This window comes from Oryx dammah, unplaced genomic scaffold, assembly GCF_014754425.2.
Source record: "Oryx dammah isolate SB20612 unplaced genomic scaffold, SCBI_Odam_1.1 HiC_scaffold_4, whole genome shotgun sequence".
Taxonomy (NCBI): Eukaryota; Metazoa; Chordata; class Mammalia; order Artiodactyla; family Bovidae; genus Oryx; species Oryx dammah.
In genome coordinates, this window is record NW_024070188.1 from 76,069,274 (window position 1) to 76,090,609 (window position 21,336).

Genomic DNA, 21,336 nt, shown 5'->3' on the forward strand with positions numbered 1-21,336 from the left:
TGACTATGTAATAAATATAAAGAATTGAGACAAATGAAAACAAACAATACTATCCATAAAACCCACTCTTGTTGAGTCCACTAAAATTTAAAAATAGCTTCAAATTTCTGTTTTTCTGAAAGTAATTTAATCTGTGTATCTTTAGACCCAGTACTCTGAAGTCGGCCTTCTATTTATGCTTTGAGTCTTCAAAATAAGAGCTCTGGGGAACCATTTCAGGATTAAAGGGAATACTTGGTGTAACCATAGAGATGGAAAGTCTCTTGGATGTTTGAAACCTCCCTTGCTGTTTTCAGACAAGCACGTTGAGATGACGCAGCGCACATGTTTGGCTGGGCTTGCAAGGCTAGGAAGAGCACTTACACGCCTCAGCCCTGGCCCCGGGTGCCCCCGGGACTCCCGGGCCCCAGCTCTGCCACCAGGATGCACACTCACACACAGCACATGGCAGGCGTTACCTTTGTTACATTGCTTAGCGCTAGATACTGAGAAGACAGCTGCGACACCCGGTGCATAAAGCTCCTGCTGGCCGCCTGGCCCTCCCACAGCTGCTGAGCTTTCTCTTTCAGCCTGCGGAGCTGAGGCTCGTAGCAGTTTATTTCCTCAAGGACAGACTGAAAAGCACAAGCAAGTCACTATTAAGAGGCTGGGGAAGAGCACACGGCAGACAAAGCTTTGGCCCCAGGACCGCAGAAACAAACACTGGAGAGTAATAGATGCGGCCCAAAGGCGTTATTATTTCCAAGCTACACACAATGTAGGGCTCCAGGACCAGACAGATTACACCTCAAAGGAAAGCGGGAGCTCTGAACTCAGGAAAGGGTGCACCCAGTCTCAAGACAGCACCGCCTAACTCCTGGGTGCCCCCATGCCTCTGATCTGAAGGCGGGTCAGACCGGCCAGGGGCTCGTCACCTGCAGCTTCTGCTGTTCTCGTCTCTTGGCTGGCAGATCATACAGGCGATTGCTGCTTTCATGAACCATCTTCTCGGTCTTACTCAGCCAGTCCTGTACAGGCTCAGCACTTACTTCAAAGTCCTTCATTTGGATCTTTAGATTCTATGAGGTTTTAGATAGTGTTAGGGACCAAAAAAAAAAAAAAAAAGTTAATAGTAAGTCTAGAGTCTTAATTTCCTCATTCATAAAATAGAAATATGGTGATGAAGACTAAACACATTAATACATGCTAAGTGGGCACCTACAACAGCTTCACCTTCACTGTTTTGGCAGCTCTAGCCTCTCTCTTGAACATCACCCTTATGTTCACTGCTATTTTCCTGGCCATTACCCACTGGTTATCTTGCAGGCCCATTGGATTTAATATATATTAAATTGAATGAATTTTTCTATCTCTTCCCCAAACACCTTTTCTACCATATTCAAGACTCCCTTAATGGCATCATGATTCAAGCTATCTTCCAAATGAGAAACTAAAGACTTAACAACTTCTTCCTCGAGCCCCTTGTTAAATCAGCTACCAAATCCTGCCATGTTTTCTCTTAGAGAGAAATCCTTCATCCATTATCATTTCTTTAATTCAGGCCCTTGTCTCTTTCATCTGGACCATTTTGAAAAGCTTTCTCTGGTCTTCCAGCTACTTAACTATTTACCATTCTGGTCTACACTATGGCTAGAGAGTTGAGATATTTGTCTCTGAAAGATCAGTAGATTCTTCATTCAGCTTTTTTCAATCTTAGAATTAAGCCCTAGTGTCCTAAAACATTCATTGTATGTAATGAACTAAAAGGGGCTTCCCTCATAGCTCAGCTGGTAAATCATCTGCTTGCAATGCAGGAAACCTGGGTTCGATTCCTAGGTCAGAAAGATTCCCTGGAGAAGGAAATGGCAACCCACTCCAGTATTCTTGCCCAGAGAATCCCATGGACAGAGGAGCCTGACAGGCTACAGTCCACAGGACCGCAAGAGTTGGACACGACTTAGCGACTAAACCACCACCAGTGAACTAATAACGTCTCTTCTATGCATTTAGAATGGTGTGGGTTATGTTGCATCCTTGGGAAAATCGAGAAAATAAGTGCTGTTCTGGGGTTCAGAAAAGGAATCCTATCCAAGAGTCAAGGTCAAATTGTTTAGTACACAAGACATTCTACTATCAGGTCCTAATTTTCATCCTTGGTCTCACGTTTGTTGCTCTTCCCACAATATTTCACTTGAATGCCAAACATCTCAAAGTCTCCCACTAATAGCTGACACTTAACACCCTGGCCCTGCACATTCACTTCCTTCTAACTGAAATGCACGGCGGCCTCTGCAAATTCAAAGAATGTTTAGTTTCCAGATTCACTTAGAATGTCGCCTTTCTGGATACCTTCTTTGATTTCTCCAAACAGATTCAGTTTCATCCTTCTTTGAGTGATTCCCACATCCTGCGTAAACCTATATTGCAACCATCGATTTTTATATCGTTTCCCTCTCCCTGAGGAGAAGGAAAGGTTGCTGCTACTGCTGCTGCGAAGTCGCTTCAGTCGTGTTCGACTCTGTGCGACCCAGAGGCGGCAGCCCACCAGGCTCCCCCGTCCCTGGGATTCTCCAGGCAAGAACACTGGAGTGGGCTGCCATCTGAAGGAAAGGTTAATACTTTCATATTCCTAACATAGTGCTTGGCACATAATAAGTGTTACTATGTGTATTATTGTGTGTATCCTTAATGTAAGTGAAGAAAGAAAGGAGGGAAGACAGAAAGGAAGGAAGGGAGATAGGCAGGAAGGAAGAAAGAAGGAAAGAAAGAAGGAAGAAAAATAAGAAAAGCAGGAAGGCAAGCAATTCCTGACCTACTACTGGACATTTCTTCATTATCTATACTATATGCACTGCTTTCGACAGGAGATGCTCAGGCCACACTGCACTAATGATCCCTGCAGGGTTGAGAGCAAATTTCTAGGCACTGCAAGATGGTTCTCTTATCTGTGTCAGATGCTCAATCGTGTCCGACTCTTTGCAACCCCATGGGCTGTAGCCTACTAGGCACTTCTGTCCATGGGATTTTACAGGCAAGAATATTGGAGTGGGTTACCATTCCCTTCTCCAGGGGATCTTCCCAACCCACGGATTGAATCTATATCTCCTGTTGCTTCTTCATTGTAGTCAGACTGTTTACCACTTGAGCCATCTGGGCCTCTGCAAAATGGTTATTACTCTCTATTACATGGAGGATGCCTGCCATGAAACAATAGCCACTATTACAGTAGAGAACTACAGTGGTCTCCGGTTAGGGAAGAATTGAGGAAACACGCATTTTCTCTTTCCAGATATTAATTCTCTATTATTAGTTTTCCATCCTTCATTGATTATGGCCATGATTAAATTAAGGCTCTCTTCTGCTAGGAAGCATTTTAAAAGGAAAGAAAATAAAATACTTGCCATGATGCTTAACTTTCCTCTAAGAGAAGAATTGGTACACAAAAGATTATTTCAAGAAAAAAATAATTGCATTATGAGGTAATTATGATTATAATAAATTCAAGTTATGTTATCCCTAGGTAAAATAAAATTATTTTGTCTCTCTATATACTGAACTCCTAAAATCTACTATTTAGTACTTGGTATCTGCATTAGTTATAACACACTGTCTCATCCATAGCATTTTGCAGCCTTGCATGGATATTTCTGTTCAGTTCTCCTAGAACAACTTTCACAAACGAGGGACTTCAAATAAAGATTAAATGATATTGCCTAAAACTAAAACCAGTTGTTCCTGATGGGCTGGTGCATGGGCAAGCCTCTGATAACTGCCTCTATCATGAAAGAAGCTATTAAATTCCTCAGTGAGGTTCACACTTCAACACTGAGCTGATTCTTAAGGTTATCCATTTATCCAATCATATTCAGAGAGGGATGACCAAAATTTCTGACAAGGATATCTAGATGTACTGGATATAATATATTGGATTTTAACAACAACAACAACAAATAACACAGAAGGTGTCCACATGGTTGGCTATAGTATACCTCCAGAGCAGATTCCTTTTGGTGGAGATTCGAATGAAAATTTTTCCAGTCTTCTTTTGCAGTTGCAATTTTGGCCTGGATGCCACTAGCTTTCTCTTTGGTCAACAGAGTACACAAAAGTTCTCCTTTAGAAAGCATCGTGTTTAGCTTGTGCTGTCCATTTTCACTTTCTGAGAAAAATTCCTTAAAGAAGAGATTAGGCATAATAAAAAGCTCTATACATTAAAATACATGAATCTCCTACTTATTTCTCATTAAAATCAGAGAACAGAAATAAACAATTTTTTGCACATATTAATTGACTAAGATTCTTTTACCCTATTTGTACAATAATACTCTTATGCATTAGTGTATTATGTATGCATTGTATCTAATAATAATCTTATGTAACTGTTACAGGTATTGTGAAAATTAATGAGAAAATCTGCCTAGCATGCTCAAGCACAATGTTTCTCACATACAAAGAGCTTTTATTATCTCCTAAATCCCTATTAATATATAAAAATAGCATGCATTTAGACGAATGGACTAGTTTCTTTTCACTTACACATCAATTGTTTCAAGCAGGGATTTACTTGAAATCTGAGTTTCTTAGGCAAAACTTTAATAGGCTTCTAATAAGATCTAGAAGTCAGTGGTGCATACTCAGTCACTTAGTCATGTCCGACTCTTTGGGATCCCACAGACAGTAGACCACCAGGCTCCTTTGTCCATGGAATTTTCCAGGCAAGAATACTGAAGTGGGTTGCCAAAAACCTCCTCTAAGGGATCTTCCTGACTCTGGGATTGAACCTGAGTCTCCTGCACTGGCAGGTAGATTCTTTACCTCTGAGTCACCTGGAGTCACTGTTATTACATATTTTCTTTTTTGGCCATATGGTTTGTGAGATTTTGATTCCCTGACCAGGGACTGAACCCATGCATGTCCCCTGAAGTAGAAGTACAGAGTTCTAACCACTGGACCACTAGAGAATTTTCAGCACCATTATTAGAATTAATTGATCACACTCTTACCTGTATTTTCTGAAGACTCGTCGAAACTTCATTGATATTTTGAGGTATGTCAAAGCACTTAGCAGTTGTGATCTTTGCATTAACCAACCACTGTTGGAAATCCTTGAAGGCTCTCAGAAATCTTTGCTGTAAAATCTGTTCTTTATTCTGACAGCCCTTGGATGCTTGCAAACAAAGACTGGAACCATGATTTGAAGCATTTAACAGGAGAAAAAAGGTGATAAAGTAGATCAAAATAATGTTCAAGAAAATCAACAGCCCTTAGTATACACTCACACCATTTGATAATATATTTAAAGATTAATTTATATTATTACTGAACTTACAACTTAAACAAACCTCTGACTTCTTATTTGTGTAAAAATATTGTGAATGCCCATAAGGTTTATGCTCACCAATTATACTCTTTAATCAAGCCAGAAACTTTTCCGCTGTATGTACTCAGGTCTCCGGAAAACCGACAGAGTTCATTCAGTTGAGACTTGAGATTCTCCGTCTGAGGCTCGGCTTTTTGTAGAGCATCCAGTATCTCCTACCAGGAAATAACCAGGCAGAGGAGCAGCTGCTTAAACTGGGCAATTTCCACATCCTCGTATGATACACGCATAAATCACATAATAAATTATTAGTGGAGGAAGAACCAACACAGTAGATTCAGTAACAAGATGAGGCCTATTTTCAGGATTCCCACTGGCAGATGATAGCACTTGGTTATTTTGCATCATTTTCTAGGAAGAGCTAAGTTCTCAAGTATCCAGCATTGCCGGATAGTCAAATGATCAAGCGGTCAAGTAACTTAAAGTGGAATGAGAAAAAGAAAAACAAGAATAGCCTGCTGCTAAGTCACTGCAGTCGTGTCCGACTCTGTTCGACCCCACAGACGGCAGCCCACCAGGCTTCCCCGTCCCTGGGATTCTCCAGGCAAGAGTACTGGAGTGGGGTGCCATTTCCTTCTCCAATGCAGGAAAGTGAAAAGTGAAAGTGAAGTCGCTCAGTCATATCTAACTCTTAGCGACTCCATGGACTGCAGCCAACCAGGCTCCTCCATCCATAGGATTTTCCAGGCAAGAGTACTGGAGTGGTGTGCTACTGCCTTCTCCGAAGAATAGCCTAAATTGTTCAAAAACATTCTGACTAGGCCATTGGAAGATGTGCATTGGTATATCCTGTTTAAAGGTGAAGAGAAATCATTTCAAAGCAAAGCAATACTAACATTGGATTAAAAAATACATGTAGCAACTGAATTTATGTAGTATATATACAGTTAACTTTTACATTAAGAATCTCTTATATTTCAGAGGTCTAATTTAACTAGTAATTTATTCCTTTCATAGTTTCATTCATCTAGTCATCAAATATCTGCTAAATATCTAGTACGTATCAATCATTTTGCTGGATCCTGGCACTCTCAAAACAACTAAAGGTATGATTTTTGTACTTGAAGAGCTCACAATTTAATAGATGAGAGAGAGACGTGATTAATCACAATATTGTGAATCTCAAATCCAAAACAAAGTGTTGGGACTTGACAAGGACACCTCTGAAACCACATGGTCTACTGAGCTACACAAGGTGCTTTGCAACAGTTTTCATATAGCATTGTCACAAGGAACACGTGAGATCTTCAGTGTCAAAGACTTAGCACAGTTCCTGGCACATCAAGAGCCTAATTAGTAAAGACAGCAGGCTATTTAAGTGGGACTATGTAGACAATATTATCTCCAAGTTAAAAAAAAATATTAAGGAGGAGGGGCAAGAAGATGAGTAAACTACTCAATAGCTGTTGCTGTTACTATTACTGTTCTCAGAGATACTTATCAAGACATGGCCTAGATTTGTAGGAAAACCAGGCCTCTCAACAAAGTAGGTCTGTGTTGCATTTCTCATCCTAGAAAATGGCACCACTGTCCTCCCACTGATCTGAATCAGAAAAGTTCTCACTCCACACAAGATGAATGAGGTCTGATCTATTATATGTCTTAACTCTTAATCAGCTCTCTTTCCCTCTGCTTCTTGACTCTCAGCACCCCTGTCTACTCTCGAATAGCACAATGTTCTCTGCTTGTGAATCCTGTTCTCCAGTTGTTGCCTGTGTTTTCTCATTCCTCAGTAATTCTGGATCTTGATACTGTTCCTCCACCTCTCCCATCTGGTCAATTTGTAATCAAGCCTCAAGACTCAGCTCAAACCAGGGCTCCTCTAAGGATCTCTGCTTTCTGTCCCACCTCTTAGGGGATTATCTTGAGGACACACAGCACCATGTCTGCACTCATCACCAGCCAGCGTCCGCACTGGTCTGGAACTTCTTGGCTTTCCTACCTAGACTGTGATTCTCAGAGGAGGGATGAAGTTCCCTTGATTTGAAAATTCTTTTTAGGTTAGTGGCTGGGCTGCGGAGGAGTATAAGATGTTTTTATTTATGAAATTCACAAATAATTAGAAAGTTTCTCTCCCAAACTCCAAATACTAGTAACTACTATTTTACACCACATTGAACCTTTTATTTAAGGGAAAATGTTATATAAGAACTAAAGAAATCTACCACATATCAAAAAGTAAAAAGAACCAGAGATTCAAAACAGTCATTTATAAATTAGATGACATGAAAAGCTTTTGACTAAAAACTTATACTAAAAAAAAAAAAAAAAAAAAAATCATCTCCCCTGGTGGCTCAGAAGGTAAAGCGTCTACCTGCAATGCGGGAGACCCGGGTTCTATCCCCAGGTCGGGAAGATCCCCTGGAGAAGGAAATGGCAACCCACTCCAGTATTCTTGCCTGGAAAATTCCATGGACAGAGGAGCCTTGTAGGCTACAGTCCATGAAGTCACAGAGTCGGACATGACTGGGCGACTTGACTGCATTAAACATAAATTAAAGCATTTGGCAGTTTTTCATTTTATGAATATCAGGTTGTATAATTCTGTTTCAGTTAAGTCTTAAAATGTATTTTTTCTCCCTTAGAGGTTCTATAGGTTAATAAAATTGTTAAATATCTAAGGCTAATAACCTTGGAAATTAAAAAAATACGAGTTTTGCAAACACAGTGAATAAGATACTTTGCAACATGATTTAACATAGTTTATAGATGATGACCCATTTTTATTTTTTAAAGATTTCTTGAGTCTCATCATTTAATTGCAGAAAGAGAATAAACACTTGTGGAATTTTATGTCTATTACTGTGATTTTCAACAATGACAATACCCACCTCCAACAAACAGCAAAACAATGTCAAAGAACCCTGGCAAATCCATTATTTTGTAAAATGTCCTATGCATCCATTGTCATGGAAGTATTATCATTGTTTTTTAAAATTAAAAGCTTTTCCTAGCTTTATTGAAATGCAATTGATAAGCAACATTGTATAAATTTAAGGTGTATAATGTGTTGATAAGGTACATTTATATATTGTACATGATTATCACTAGATCATTAGCTCACACCTCCATCCCATCACATAATTACCATTTCCTTTTTTGTGTGTGGTGAGAAAATTTATTATCTGTTTTTATCTTTTATTTTTTCCTGGTTTTATTGGGATAAAATTGACATATAGAACTGTATAAGTTTAAGGTGTACAGCATAATGTTATCTGTTTTAAGAGTAAAATATCATTATTAAAAATAAAAGGAAATCTGCATATTGGGAGGTGATGTAGTATTATCATCTAAAGTATGAACTTTGGAGCCAAATCTGGAAGTAGATCTAAGCGAAGGGCTGGCAACTTTGGATTACCAGAACAAATAATAATCTATATTCTCTTCTTGAGATTCCAAGAAATGTCAATATTGTTTTAACTTTAGTATAAATGTGCCAAACCTGTCCGCTTTTAAATAGAAAATTAAAAAGGCCACTCTCAGGTAAAATCCAGGGAGAAATGTTATCTTAGTTTACCATGCAGTTGTCTACCAATAATAGAAGAGGAGAGTCTTAACTTTTGTTCTTGAATTTAAGTCAAGGTACTATATACAAGTTATGTAAAATCAGTATGGAAGTTCAAGGTTGTTTTTCTTGCTCAGTGATTTTGAATAAACTAAGTAGTTCCAGTATGTTTTGTTTTTTTTTCTTAATTTTCTGAATTACATTCCTATGACCACCCTTTAAGGCATACCTCTATGTATTGGCTACTACAGTATTTCAAAAAGTGACTGGGATATTTCTTTAAATTATGTACAACCCAAAATGTTGGTGTTTTGCACGGATCACAAGTGCAGCATTCCTTAATTATTTCTGTTATTTGTCACAAGTGTTACTTAAAGAACAAAGTATCTATTGCATGAAGATATTATGACCTTTATCTCTTTGTTTAAACAAACTTCAAGGTAACTGGACTTCTAAAGCAAAAAAAAAAAAGTCCATATTCTCTTTACATTATCATCTGTATTTTTTATAGGTTCCACCTATTACTTTCATTAGTAGTATGAATAAAAAAATGATAGCTCAAAACAGTAATTCGATCTCAATATAACCAAATCTTTCTTTTAAAAAAATTTCATCATATTAATGGAAGAGAAAGAAAAGGAAACACAAAAGAACTAAAGCATAATAATTCATTTTTTTATATCAGAGTGAATAATATTGACCACATGGGACTATTACTGACTTCCTTCTCCCTGTTTTACAGAACTACTTTCTGTGCTTTATTCTAGAGCTTAAGCCTAAAGGATAGGAAACGCGAGAAAACAAACAAAAATCCTAGAAACATTATAAATTAAATAGTATAAGAGATGATTATGAAGTTTTATTTTGTGGGTGCTATATTTGTTTCAGATACTTGACTTAAGACAGTGTTGGAAATACTGCAAGACTTTCTTACTAGCTGGAGATATTTTGAAATGAATAACATAAATAGAAACAGAGAAGTTTACTAAACTTCCTTTTAAGGACATCCATGATTCAGAGCACTCTAAAACTGCACATATTGAAAGGCTTTCTGAGATATTATTTAACAGTAAAAGAATGAAATAAGATTTTAAGCTTCTGCCCATTATTCACTCTTCCTTTTACGCTTTCCTTCCTCACATTCTGAAAGGGTGGCTGTTAGTTAAAAAAAAAAAAAAGTTCACAAGGCAACTGGCGAGCATGACTAGGAGTTCTGTTAACGGATTAATTCAAACACAGCTGTCAAATCCACACACAGGAGAGCTAATCAGGGTGAAAACTATTAGTTGTGCTTTAGGAGATTATCAAACATTTCTTTCAAAGCTATGAATTCAATCATTTAATTGTTGGAAATAATTCCCTGCCAGGAAAACAGCTCTGACTCTCTGTCTATTTATGCCTCTACCCACAGGCCACTGTTTTCAGACTGAATAGCTGAAAACAACATTACAAACTCTTACATCATAAGAATGAAAGTAACATATTCCCACTATCAATAAACACTTCGTATGGGAAAATGAAAGAAAACCTTTCTCCCTTATGTCTATATTTTTACAGTATTTTGACTTATGAAAAAAGGAAATGGAGCAGCTTTACAAATATAATTAGATTACTACTTATTTTTCCAAGTATGAATGTTGCATGTTTTTAGTTAGCAAGGAATTTTTTGTTGTTGTTGTTTAGCAATAAAGAAAGGCAAACAAACATTTTAGCATAACCCCCCAGCAGACACAGGAAGCCAACTTACCCGGCCCTTCTGCCAGCCTTCCACTAGCTCCTTATCTGTGTTCTTGCCTTCCAGGAGGGCTAACTGCTGAGTCCAGCTTGTCAGGAGGGCACTAAACTGTTCAAGGGCCTGCTCCAGCTGAGCCACTTGGCCTGAGAACTCCTGCTCCGAAAGGGCCATTTGGCTAACCAGGTTCTCCAAGCTGGTCTGCGTTTGGAAAACGCTGTCTTCCCACTGCTTCCAGTCCGCACGCAGGGCCTGCATCTCCGTGTCCAAGAGCTCACAGCCACTGGCAGTCGTGTTCTGTTTCACGGCAGGGGCCAGAGACTCCACTCTGCTTAGGCGGCTTGCACCAATCTCTCTGGAATCCATCAGCTCCTGTAATGGAATATCACCATGGCAACCGAGGAGGCTCTGAGTCACTTGGCCTGCAAGTTTCCAAATGTGTACAGAGGGGGACCCTGTCCTGCTAGGAAGTTTTAGCAAGTGTGCCACAAGGAACCGGATTCAATTCATCCGCCCCCTCCTAAGTTATTATAGTAGAGAATTATCATTATGAGCATCAGGGTTTGTGGCGAAGTAAACTGAGGAATCTGCAACATCCTGAAACAGACTAAAGGGGAACCCTGAAATCCGGTGTTGTTGGGATACGTGAAACTATTTTGATAGTGATTTGAATGTTTACCTGTGGTGTATTGCTAAATGTGTGAATCTTATTTTTCCCTAAGTTGACATCAAGACAAGTGAACAAGGATTGTGGCAGAACTGTCCTCTGCTCTTGTCTCTACCCCATTTCCATCTTCTTCCCCGAGGTGGTGGCTTAAACGACATTTCTGTTCCACTAGGAATCAAGCTAACCCATCACAAGAAAAGAATAAGCCCTCCTCAATTTCAAATACTTCAGTATGTTAATATTTTCATATGACATATTTTAAGTACGAAATAGTTCAGTCTGCAGGCTTCCCTGATAGCTCAGTTGGTAAAGAATCTGCCTGCAATCCAGAAGACGTTGGTTCGATCCCTGGGTTGGGAAGATCCCCTGGAGAAGGAAACAGCCACCCACTCCAGTTTTCTGGCCTGGAGATTTGCATGAACTGTATAGTCCATGGGGTCCCAAAGAATTGGACACAGCTGAGCGACTTTCACTTTTCCTTTCACTTTCAGCATGTTAACTACATATTTTTATAGTAAGTAAAATAAATCACTCACAGACATACTTAAGCTGAAAGCTCAAAACAACCTTTACACAGCATTCATTTATTACTATTCTTTTTACTTTTGAGAACCTCACTAGAAATTCAACAATTTAACTGCAACTTTTAGGCTTAAAGCACACAAATACCCCAAAAGATAACAAGATAAACTTATGTATTGCTAATTAGGTAAAATAGTGATATTTTTTGCTAAGAACAGATTTCTCTACAGAATCTATTCTGATGTTTATATATTTATGTATCCATTATTTTTGTTAATTTTATTTTTTTAAATTTTTGTTAATTTTAATACAAATTTATGACTTAGCTCCTGGACTGCTAAAATGCTCTAGGCACATGATCTAATTTAGTCCTCAAAATGACTCTGTGAGGCAGGTACTATTGTTACTCTGATTTTTGCCAATGAAGAAAGAGGTTGAGGCTTGAGGACATCAAGTAACTTGCCCTAAGAAAAGCAGTAGGGATAAGATGTAGCATTAGGGTCCAATTCTAGAGCCTGAACTCGTGAGCTAGGGTTACATTTGCTGTATGATTTTACAAGCATCAGTTTGTGCATCCTCATTCCTTCCCACACTTCAAGTTCCTTGAAGGTTGTACAACCATGGATAGGGGTGAGTGAATGGAGGAACAAATCAAAATATTAGTGAAGAATATAGCAAAGCGTTTTATTACACAGATAATAAGAATTTTAGAAGTGGCTTTCTGCGGTTATCTCATTTAAAACCTGTGCAGTCGTAGTAAGATTTAAATAAGATAATGCTTTCTGAACATTTAAGAGTAAACTTTCAAAATGTAGTTATTGTCGCTATCATCGAGTATTTTTACGTTCTGATTTCCAGGTATCAGAACACAATCCCAGTCTTCTATTCCTGACCCCATTTATACTATGTATTCCAACGTTTCCTCATGTACAACTGAACAATTGAAAATATCACCATTTCCTGGTTCTCAGATTAAAATCTATTACTTCCACAGAGAGGAAATTAATGCAATTTAATATTCAAGTAAATAGAAATATACTTGTTCTAGCTCCCTCAGATATGGGAACTTCTTTTTTTTTTTTTAAAGTAGACCTTATAAGCAGGAACCTATTTTAATGCTCTTAAAATGACTGTTTTCTACTATGTTGTCATACTGTTGGCTGAGAAAGCAGAATAAAACAAGTGAATTATTCAAATACTTTTAACCGAGTTACTTTATAAACTTTTCTTCCACTGTGCTAGAAAATAGTATCTCATTTTGTCAACCCAATCTGGTGCATATTTCGTAGGCCTCGATGCTACAATAATAAGCACATTTGCACACAGAAGCATCTGTGGATAGTGGTCCATTTTCCTCACAAGTGTACCATGTTTTGAATTTCCTTTTTCCTCCTGCTTATATTTTTGATTCATGAGGTACAAGGTAATAAATGCCAACAAATAGAAAACAGGAAGAGGAAGAAAATATTTTAAAAAATCTTATCCACAGAATCTTCATCACAGGAATGTGATACCCAAGAACCAATGCAGTTATACCACCCGTCTATTTTCTGACCTTAATTTTAGATAATTTTTTCTGGGTGGCTGGTGAATCTCCTGACATATCTGACCACCGATGAAGTTCTTCCTTTGCTGAATGGAGCCAATCCGTGAATTCTTGGACTGCGTCTAAATATATGAGATGGTCTTTCACAATCTCTTCTACTTTCCTCATTTTCTCCTGGTAGAGAAAGAAGAGTACTTTAACAGTAATCATTATTCAGAATCTGAAATCAGACAAGGCAGCAGGTGTCTTAATGATCTTAACAGATTTTTTTCTTATTTTTGAATTTTCTCTATGTCTAATATCTCAAAATGAAAAAAAAATCGAATCTTAATTAGACTGAAAGACTGTGAAGAAGCAATCATTTTCCTTTAAGTTTTCCTTGGTCTAGCTTAGAATAAAAACCTATGCTTAATGAATGTTGACTAACATCCCTCACTAATAATCCACTTAATTATTACTATTATTATAACTGTTCTTATTGTTCAAGAAATTATTTGTGTTGCCTTTGTGTACAGTATTCTGCTCAGCACTTAAAATAAATTTGCTCATTTAATCCTCATAACAGCTATGTGATATAGATAATATTATTTAACTATATTATGAGAAAGGACCTTTAGAGGTTACAGAGGTTAAGTAACATACCCAAAGTCATACATCCGAAAAAGCGTCAACGCCAGAATTCAAATTTGTAGGTCTTTTTAACTGAAGTCATAGCTCTTAATCATTACCAAAATAAAAATTAAGATAAACTAACACATATGTTAAAAACGGTAGTACTAATAATACAAAGATTTCCTCAAAGGAAGCCAAGAGAGGGAAAAAAACGTTCTTCCTTATTTTCTTTAACATTCTCACATACATGCAAAAGAAAAGTCATGGAGGAAAGTAATGATTCAGAGATAGAATTGAGAGAAAATCTTCATATTACACAAAGGAGCCAGTTTCTTGGAGAACAGAAAAATAAAGGTTTTTACTAAAATGAGAAATAGAATACTTGGTACATGACTGAAATCTGGGAGGTGAATAGACTTTCACCTAACATAACAAATATAAGTGACAGCAAAAGCAAAAGAACTCTAAACTGACAACTGAGCCTCAGACAGTCTTACAAAGAAAAGAAATGGGTTGATTAATGTTCTGAGTGGAGCAGGATGAAAAACAAAGAATAAAAAATCATCCCAAAATTGCATAGAGAGAAAAAGTCATGGGCATCCATTAGTGAGAAATGACCCTTTATGTAAGATATCTGTCCACTACAGATATAGTTTCATTTTGTATTTCTATTTTTAAAATTTTTAATTGGAGAATAATTGCTTTACAATGTTATGTTGGTTTTTGCTGTACAACAAAGCGAATAAGCCGTATATATATGTGTGTACATATACATATACATAATGTGTAGATATATACATAATGTATATATATATATATATTATATATATATTATATATATATATATCCCCTCCCTCTTCAGCCTCCCTCACAACCTCCACACCAATTCCCCTAAATTTTAACCTACAGTGTATTCTTTATCTGAACCTTGACATTTTTCCTTTGCTATAAAGCACTAACCTTGGAAACGGTCAGTATGTCATTAAACTGTGTTTTCAGTTCCTCTTGAGCTGTATCCGTGAAAGCCTCATCCTCAGTCTTCTGGTAGAGCTCCCTGGCTTTTGCCGTGAGTCGCTGCAGGGCTCCGGCGTGGTCTTCTGCCTCCGATACAACGGACTGAAAGTGATCCAGGAGGGAAAACTTCTCTTTCAGACCAGGCTGTAGTTGCAAGGGATGTTCTACTTTTTGATCCACCGATTCCATCCACTGCTCCAACTGGTTTTTCCACTCTAGATAGTCATTCCACTGGCTAATCACAGATTCTAAAGTGCTAGAATCAATGTCACATATTACAAAAGTAAGTTATCGTCACATCTCTACTAAAAACCAACTATGAGGGCATTGCACCTATGTAAGCTCTTTTACCAAATGGTATGGTAAGTGACGAAAACACTGTTTTTAAGTGAAGGGGAAAACATTACTCTTCTGACCTACAACACAGCTTCTTCCAAATAAAAATAAATTTATGCCAAAATTTGAAGATGTCTTAGTCGCATATGCATCTGGAGATTTGTCTTCCAAATGCTAATTGCCCTAAATGAATAGACACATATACATGTTACACTGTCAAAACATCAGCTCGGGGGCACCAGTTAAATTTTATTTAATATACATTAATTCTGTATTTTCTTGGATTTGGTTTATCTTATTAAAGATAATGGAATACAAAATGTAAAGTATTCTTTTGGGTAAATGACATAATTAGATTGATGTTTTCACTTGCAGATATAATGCATAGCGTTTAGTGCCTCTGTGTTGAATGTGTGAAGGGATGAAGGCTCGGTGTGCTAATAGTATTAGAAATATAGTCGCGTAAGTTAATAGTCAAGTCAAAACCTCTCCCAATAGTCAACTAAAAGGCTCTCTAGACTGGCATTTTTAAAATACCTCCAACATGTAGCTTTACAAACTATTCTAACTCATCTTCAGTGACCCCTCCCACTGTCCCTTGCATATAATTCTATGATCCTGAAGTTATATCTGTGGTGAATGTACTTCTAAATTGTTTCTTTTGCTCAAATTTTCCCCTTTGCACCAATATATACCTCATCATATATGCCTTAAAGCCCTATTCTTTCTGCAAATAATTTGCTGGAAAGTCCAAATCCATCTCACTTCTCCAGACGCCATCCAAGCCCTACTCTCTTCCACGGTCCACAGCATCTTAGGAACACAATCTGAGTCAGAGGCTTGTTTTTTTTTTTTTGAATGTATCCTACCCTAGCTTTTGAGCACTGAGAGAGCAAAAACTACTTTGTTTCATTATTTTAGCACAATAATTTGAGCACTGCTACTGCTCAAAATCCAGTTTCCAAAGTTAATTCCTTGCTGAAAGAGAAGAATCAAGGATTTAAAATCGCTTCCTGTATTTAAAATCTTATTCTAACATCTGGAAAATATTCACCCATATTGCTATTCACTTTTATGAAGTGGGCCTGTTACCAAGCATTGGGGAGTTTAGCTCATGCCCCAGCAGTCTGATCTATAGAGTAATAGAACTATGGAATCTGATTTTTTTTTTGTTTGTTTGCTGACCATTATGAGTTGTGATGAAGATTCAAAATCCTGCTGACTTTTTGGAGTTACCACCTACCCTCCATCTTCAAAGGGAACAAAACAAAGCACAACTCCGCAAATTTTAGCTGTCACCATGGTTCACTGTTTACACTGCAGTGAGTAACTGGAGTGTTATTTTGTTTTGCGATGAGCTCTAATCTTCTGTTCATCTATTTATGAAGATCATTTTGAGCACACACTTCTTCAGCAATTGAACAGTACATATAAACTTTAGAATGTGACCTCTGGAATGTGTGTTAGTATAATACTGACTGAAAGTCATTTGTCCAACCAGCCAGTCAGATTATTTGTAGATCTTCTGAGAAGAGGGAAGAAGATGAAAGTTTTTCAATCATAAATGTAACACAACACCACCACCTTGTGTAACAATTAGAATCTTCTCTATTTTCTCATCAGCGTCTAATGCAATGGGGTCATGTAGTCTGGTTGTTGCTCATGTGAAGATGTTCACACATAGCAGGATGTTGGTTCCCCTGGCCTTACTCTAAATGTAAGGATAGCCCATCACTGGGGTGATCACATATTCTCCCAACATCTCTGCAACCTCACGGTCAGGGATATTACTTCGATTGAGAAAAAGATTTGTATGTAAGCTCAAAAGTTGCCAATGACTTAACTTTCCTTAAAAAGCAAAAAGTTATTAAAGTTGTTAAAGTTATTAAAGACATATTCTTTCTTTGATGAATTTAGAGGAGGTATCTGATTAAGCCCATGTGTGCCAGATTCCATGAGAGATGTTATGGGAGATGTAAATATTACACACACACACACACACACACACAAAGCAAGCAAGCAAACAAAACTAGCCATTGCAGTTACAGAAAATTCAATCAGGCAGAGACAGGCATCCATACAACTATCTAAAATAACATGCTTGGTAACTCTCTTACAGGATACCTTCGGCACTACTCCATCATTTCACTAAGTCACTGGGTTTGACTCAGGCAAAGACACACTAAAAATAGGCTCTGTACCTCTGGGCATGGACGGAGGAGCCCATGATGTTAGCCCACACGTCTTTAAGGGTCTGCAGCTGAGTCTGGATCACCTTCTGACCCTCCTTGTTGCTACTTCTCAAGGCCTGTTCCCCTTTGCCAATGGCCATGTTCAATTTAACTTCCCCTTCACCTTTCATCAGGAGAATTTCCTGTGAAGGAAGAATGAATAATCAGCAAGATTACTAAAACCTTCTGATGTGTTGTTTCCCATGAGAATCAAGCTAAGGCATAACTTACCTTAAAATGAAACAACAACGACAATATCAAACTCTGGACCCTATGGCCCTATAACACCTTACTTAAATATTAGAAGTCCGGGAGTCTGGAAGTCAGAGACCAACTCTGATTTAAGTTCCTGGAAAACTTTGGACCACAGCCTAGAAGTGGAACTTTATTGAATTTTGCATCAGAGTAAAGAGAAGTCATTTTGAAAATGAAGCCACCCTTGTCCAAAACTTGACAGATCCCTATTTCCATTGCCTGGGTAATATCTGCCTTTCAAAGGAAACTTCACTGACTGCAGGCTGGTCTGTGGCCTCCTCTGTACTTCATTCACGGCCCCTCCATACAGGCTGCACTGAAAGTAACAATTTACAGGTTGATCTCTTCCACTAACTGGGAACTTCTAGAAAGCAAGAACTAATTTTTGTCTCTATATTCCAATCAACTTTCATGGTGCTTGGAGTAAAGTAGGTATTCATAATGTTTGCTAAAAATATTTACTAAAATTTTTTTAAAATTATTTTAAAGCTATTAGAACAAAAATATTCCTTGACCGAAGAGAAAAACAATTCCTCCAAATCCTTTTTTTGCCCATTTTCTTCATTTTGCCCACATAATCCTGAGGAGACTCACTGTTGAACGATGAGAACCTAACTCAAACACCTGTGTGTATGCACGTGTGTGTGTGTGTGTGTGTGTGTGTGTGTGTGAATCACTCGGTCATGTCCGACTCTTTGTGACCCTACAGACTGTAGCCCACCAGGCTCCTCTATCCATGGGATTTCCCAGACAAAACTACTGGAGTGGGTAGCCACTCCCTTCTCCAAGGGATCTTCCCCACCCAGGGGTTAGACCCAGGTCTCTTGCATTGCAGGCAGATTCTTTACTGTCTGAGCCACCAGGGACACCCCAAACACCTGTGAGTCTAATCCAGCAGTCTTCGGAAGGCCTCAGGCTGGCGCCCCACGTACCTGCACTTGTAACAGCCGCCTCTCCAAGGCGTCTTTGCTCCCCACGGTGCTCTCTGCACTGGCCAGTCTGTCTTGCATGTCCTTTACCCAGGACCACATGCTCTGCAGCGCCTCCTCCAGGGCCTCATGCTCCTGCAGGGCCACCTGGCAGCTCCGGAGCTTCTCCTTGGTCATCCGGAGTAAGTTCTGATAGCTCGTGAGGAGCTGGGAACACAGGCGGCTTTCTTTCCCAGCACCGTGGCCTTCTTCACTGAGAAGCTGCCCTCTCTGGGACAGCTTGTCCAGAGACTCTCTAAAGAAAACAGGAGGAAAAAAAAATGAATTCTGACAGTCAGGAGCACAGAGGAGTGACACATAATTGCTGACATTGGAGCAGCCAGCAGACCAGAGCTCACAGCTGACATGCCTTTCAGTGATGGTGCTGGGCGCCCTCAGAGAGCTGGCTACCTGGGTCTCCGTGGTTTATCTGAATGCAGTCACTTCCCATCCAGGGATCTCATTCAGTCTGTGCTATGCCTGGATCCCAGCCCTCTGTATTGTCAGGGATTCACTTCAGGAAATGGCTCAGGCCTGTCTCTCCGGGCTGATCCCTGACCTTTCTTCATTCCTAGTTAATGCTCTAATCATAAACAGCTCCCTGAAATTCCCCAGGCACTCCACCCTGCTGTATACACACTAAGACTCCTCCTTCCTAACCACTCTTCAACTTCTTTTCTAAGAGGCCCTTCAAATCTCAGTGCAGGGCTTACATCCCCAGGAAGCATGATGCTGACTCCCCTTCTGGTGCCCTCTTTCCATCTTTCTCTCACCTCATACACCCTGTCTGTCTCCATCCACAAGGCTTTCACCTTCTAGAAGCCACAGTGATTACATTCATCTCATATCCCCAGCATCCAGCCCAATGTTTGGCAGAGATAAAGTGCCAAAGAAAGCTTCTTTCAAAAGGCCATCTTATGAATACTGTGGGTTTCTTTGTTGTATCTTGGGAACTCTGCTCATCTCAGTTTGAGGTTATGTTAATTAAGTCAAGGGAAAACTTAACTTTCTATGGCTGGGTTGGCTTTATACTGTTTTACAGATTTCTGAATCAGCATATCTCTCAGAAAATGCCTGGGGTATCAGAAGGGAGACTGTAGATGCTGTCACACAAGCTGTTGTGAATGTCAGAAAAAGGACAGGAAGCCCATTTCCTACCTCATCTTTTTCTTTTTCTTGAGAAGCTATTATCTAAACAGAATCCTATGTGCTTCAATGAGATATATAAGACTTAGACAACATTACATATACTTTAAAATGCATCTCTTATACTTGTAATACTGGGAAAGATTGAAGGTGGGAGAAGAAGGGGACAACAGAGGATGAGATGGTTGAATGGCATCACTGACTCAATTGACACTAGTTTGAGTAAGCTCTGGGAGTTGGTGATGGAAAGGGAAGCCTGGCATGCTGCAGTCCATGGGTTGCAAAGAGTCAGACACAACTAAGTGACTGAATTGAACTGATACTTGTAATCTGCATGAGACATGAAGGTAAGATATGAAGATGGTTTAAACAATGGCTTTAGTTAAATAATAATTCAAGAGGACAGATATCACATGTTACCACCAGAAGAACTGCTTAATAGACAACAAAAATCAATGACTCTTAAGTCTGAGGTTCTTTTTAAAAATATAGGACATTCCCCCAAGATATGCAAAGCACTTGCAGAATATTATGATTAAAAAAAATCCAAAGGACTGGGAAGAGCAAGTGGCCAGCAAGTGAAAGAAGTCAGGTGACTCAGTTGGAGAAGCTGGGATACCAGCAGAGCACATTATAATTGTCTAGAGAAGCGGCCAGGTGGAAAGAAGATGGGAGCAAATATACCTAAATTCCCAGCATCTGGTCCTGGAATATCAGAGTAACAGCTCAAGAATAATATCAAATGTTTAAAAGGAGGAGAGAAATAGGTCTGGCCATGTTTTACTGTACCTAGACAAGAGTCAAGATTTAAAAAGTAAATAAAATGCTATGTAATTTTAAGAAAGTTTTATGGTTAGAATAATGCTACTATTCTATCAATTTAGCAAATATTTCCTATTGTTTGTACTATACTAGAGATCATAAAGACCTGATGATCCATGACCTTGAGAAATTCACCATTGGGTTTGGGTGAGTTTCAATTTATAATTGAATCACTATTGGGTTCAATTTATAAAAAACTGAAATTGAGCAGGACTCTGTGGCGCCTTCCCAGATACTAAAGCCCTTCTGTGTCCCTTGTCTCTTTGTAGAAAAGCTGTAGTCTCCCAGGTCTCCCTGAGTCACAAAAAAAGCAGGCTCAAGCGGTTAACAGTTAGGACAACACAGTCACAGAATCTTTAGCTTCTCCCTGAAGGATATAAATAAAAAGTCTGATTCACATTCTTGAGTTGTTTCGCAGCCACTAAAATGGCCACCAGAGGGAAAAAGCTAACTGCCCGGTAGCTCAGCTGTTAAAGAATCTGCCTGAAACGCAGGAGACCCCAGTTCGCTTCCTGGGCTGGGAAGTTGCCCTGGCAAAGGAATAGGCTACCCACTCCAGTATTCCTGGGCCTCCCTGGTGGCTAAGATGGAAAGAATCCTCCTGCAGTGCAGGAAACCGGG

At 38.9% G+C, this 21,336-nt stretch overlaps 1 protein-coding gene across 15 annotated transcripts in view; it reads right to left on the reverse strand.

Moving 5' to 3' along the window:
* Positions 1 to 21,336, reverse strand: part of SYNE1 (spectrin repeat containing nuclear envelope protein 1) — a 494,970-nt gene that overhangs the window by 245,201 nt on the left and 228,433 nt on the right. For 14 of the 15 annotated variants that reach the window (XM_040238711.1, XM_040238710.1, XM_040238708.1 and 11 more), the window contains 10 exons: positions 18,712 to 19,003; positions 17,495 to 17,667; positions 14,904 to 15,213; positions 13,341 to 13,505; positions 10,612 to 10,968; positions 5,378 to 5,514; positions 4,983 to 5,160; positions 3,969 to 4,151; positions 915 to 1,058; positions 459 to 614 (listed from right to left, as the gene is read on the reverse strand). In XM_040238711.1, coding sequence (XP_040094645.1) covers positions 459 to 614; positions 915 to 1,058; positions 3,969 to 4,151; positions 4,983 to 5,160; positions 5,378 to 5,514; positions 10,612 to 10,968; positions 13,341 to 13,505; positions 14,904 to 15,213; positions 17,495 to 17,667; positions 18,712 to 19,003 — 2,095 coding nt within the window. The remainder of the gene's footprint in view (positions 1 to 458; positions 615 to 914; positions 1,059 to 3,968; positions 4,152 to 4,982; positions 5,161 to 5,377; positions 5,515 to 10,611; positions 10,969 to 13,340; positions 13,506 to 14,903; positions 15,214 to 17,494; positions 17,668 to 18,711; positions 19,004 to 21,336) is intronic. The other variant, XM_040238709.1, reaches the window with a different exon arrangement.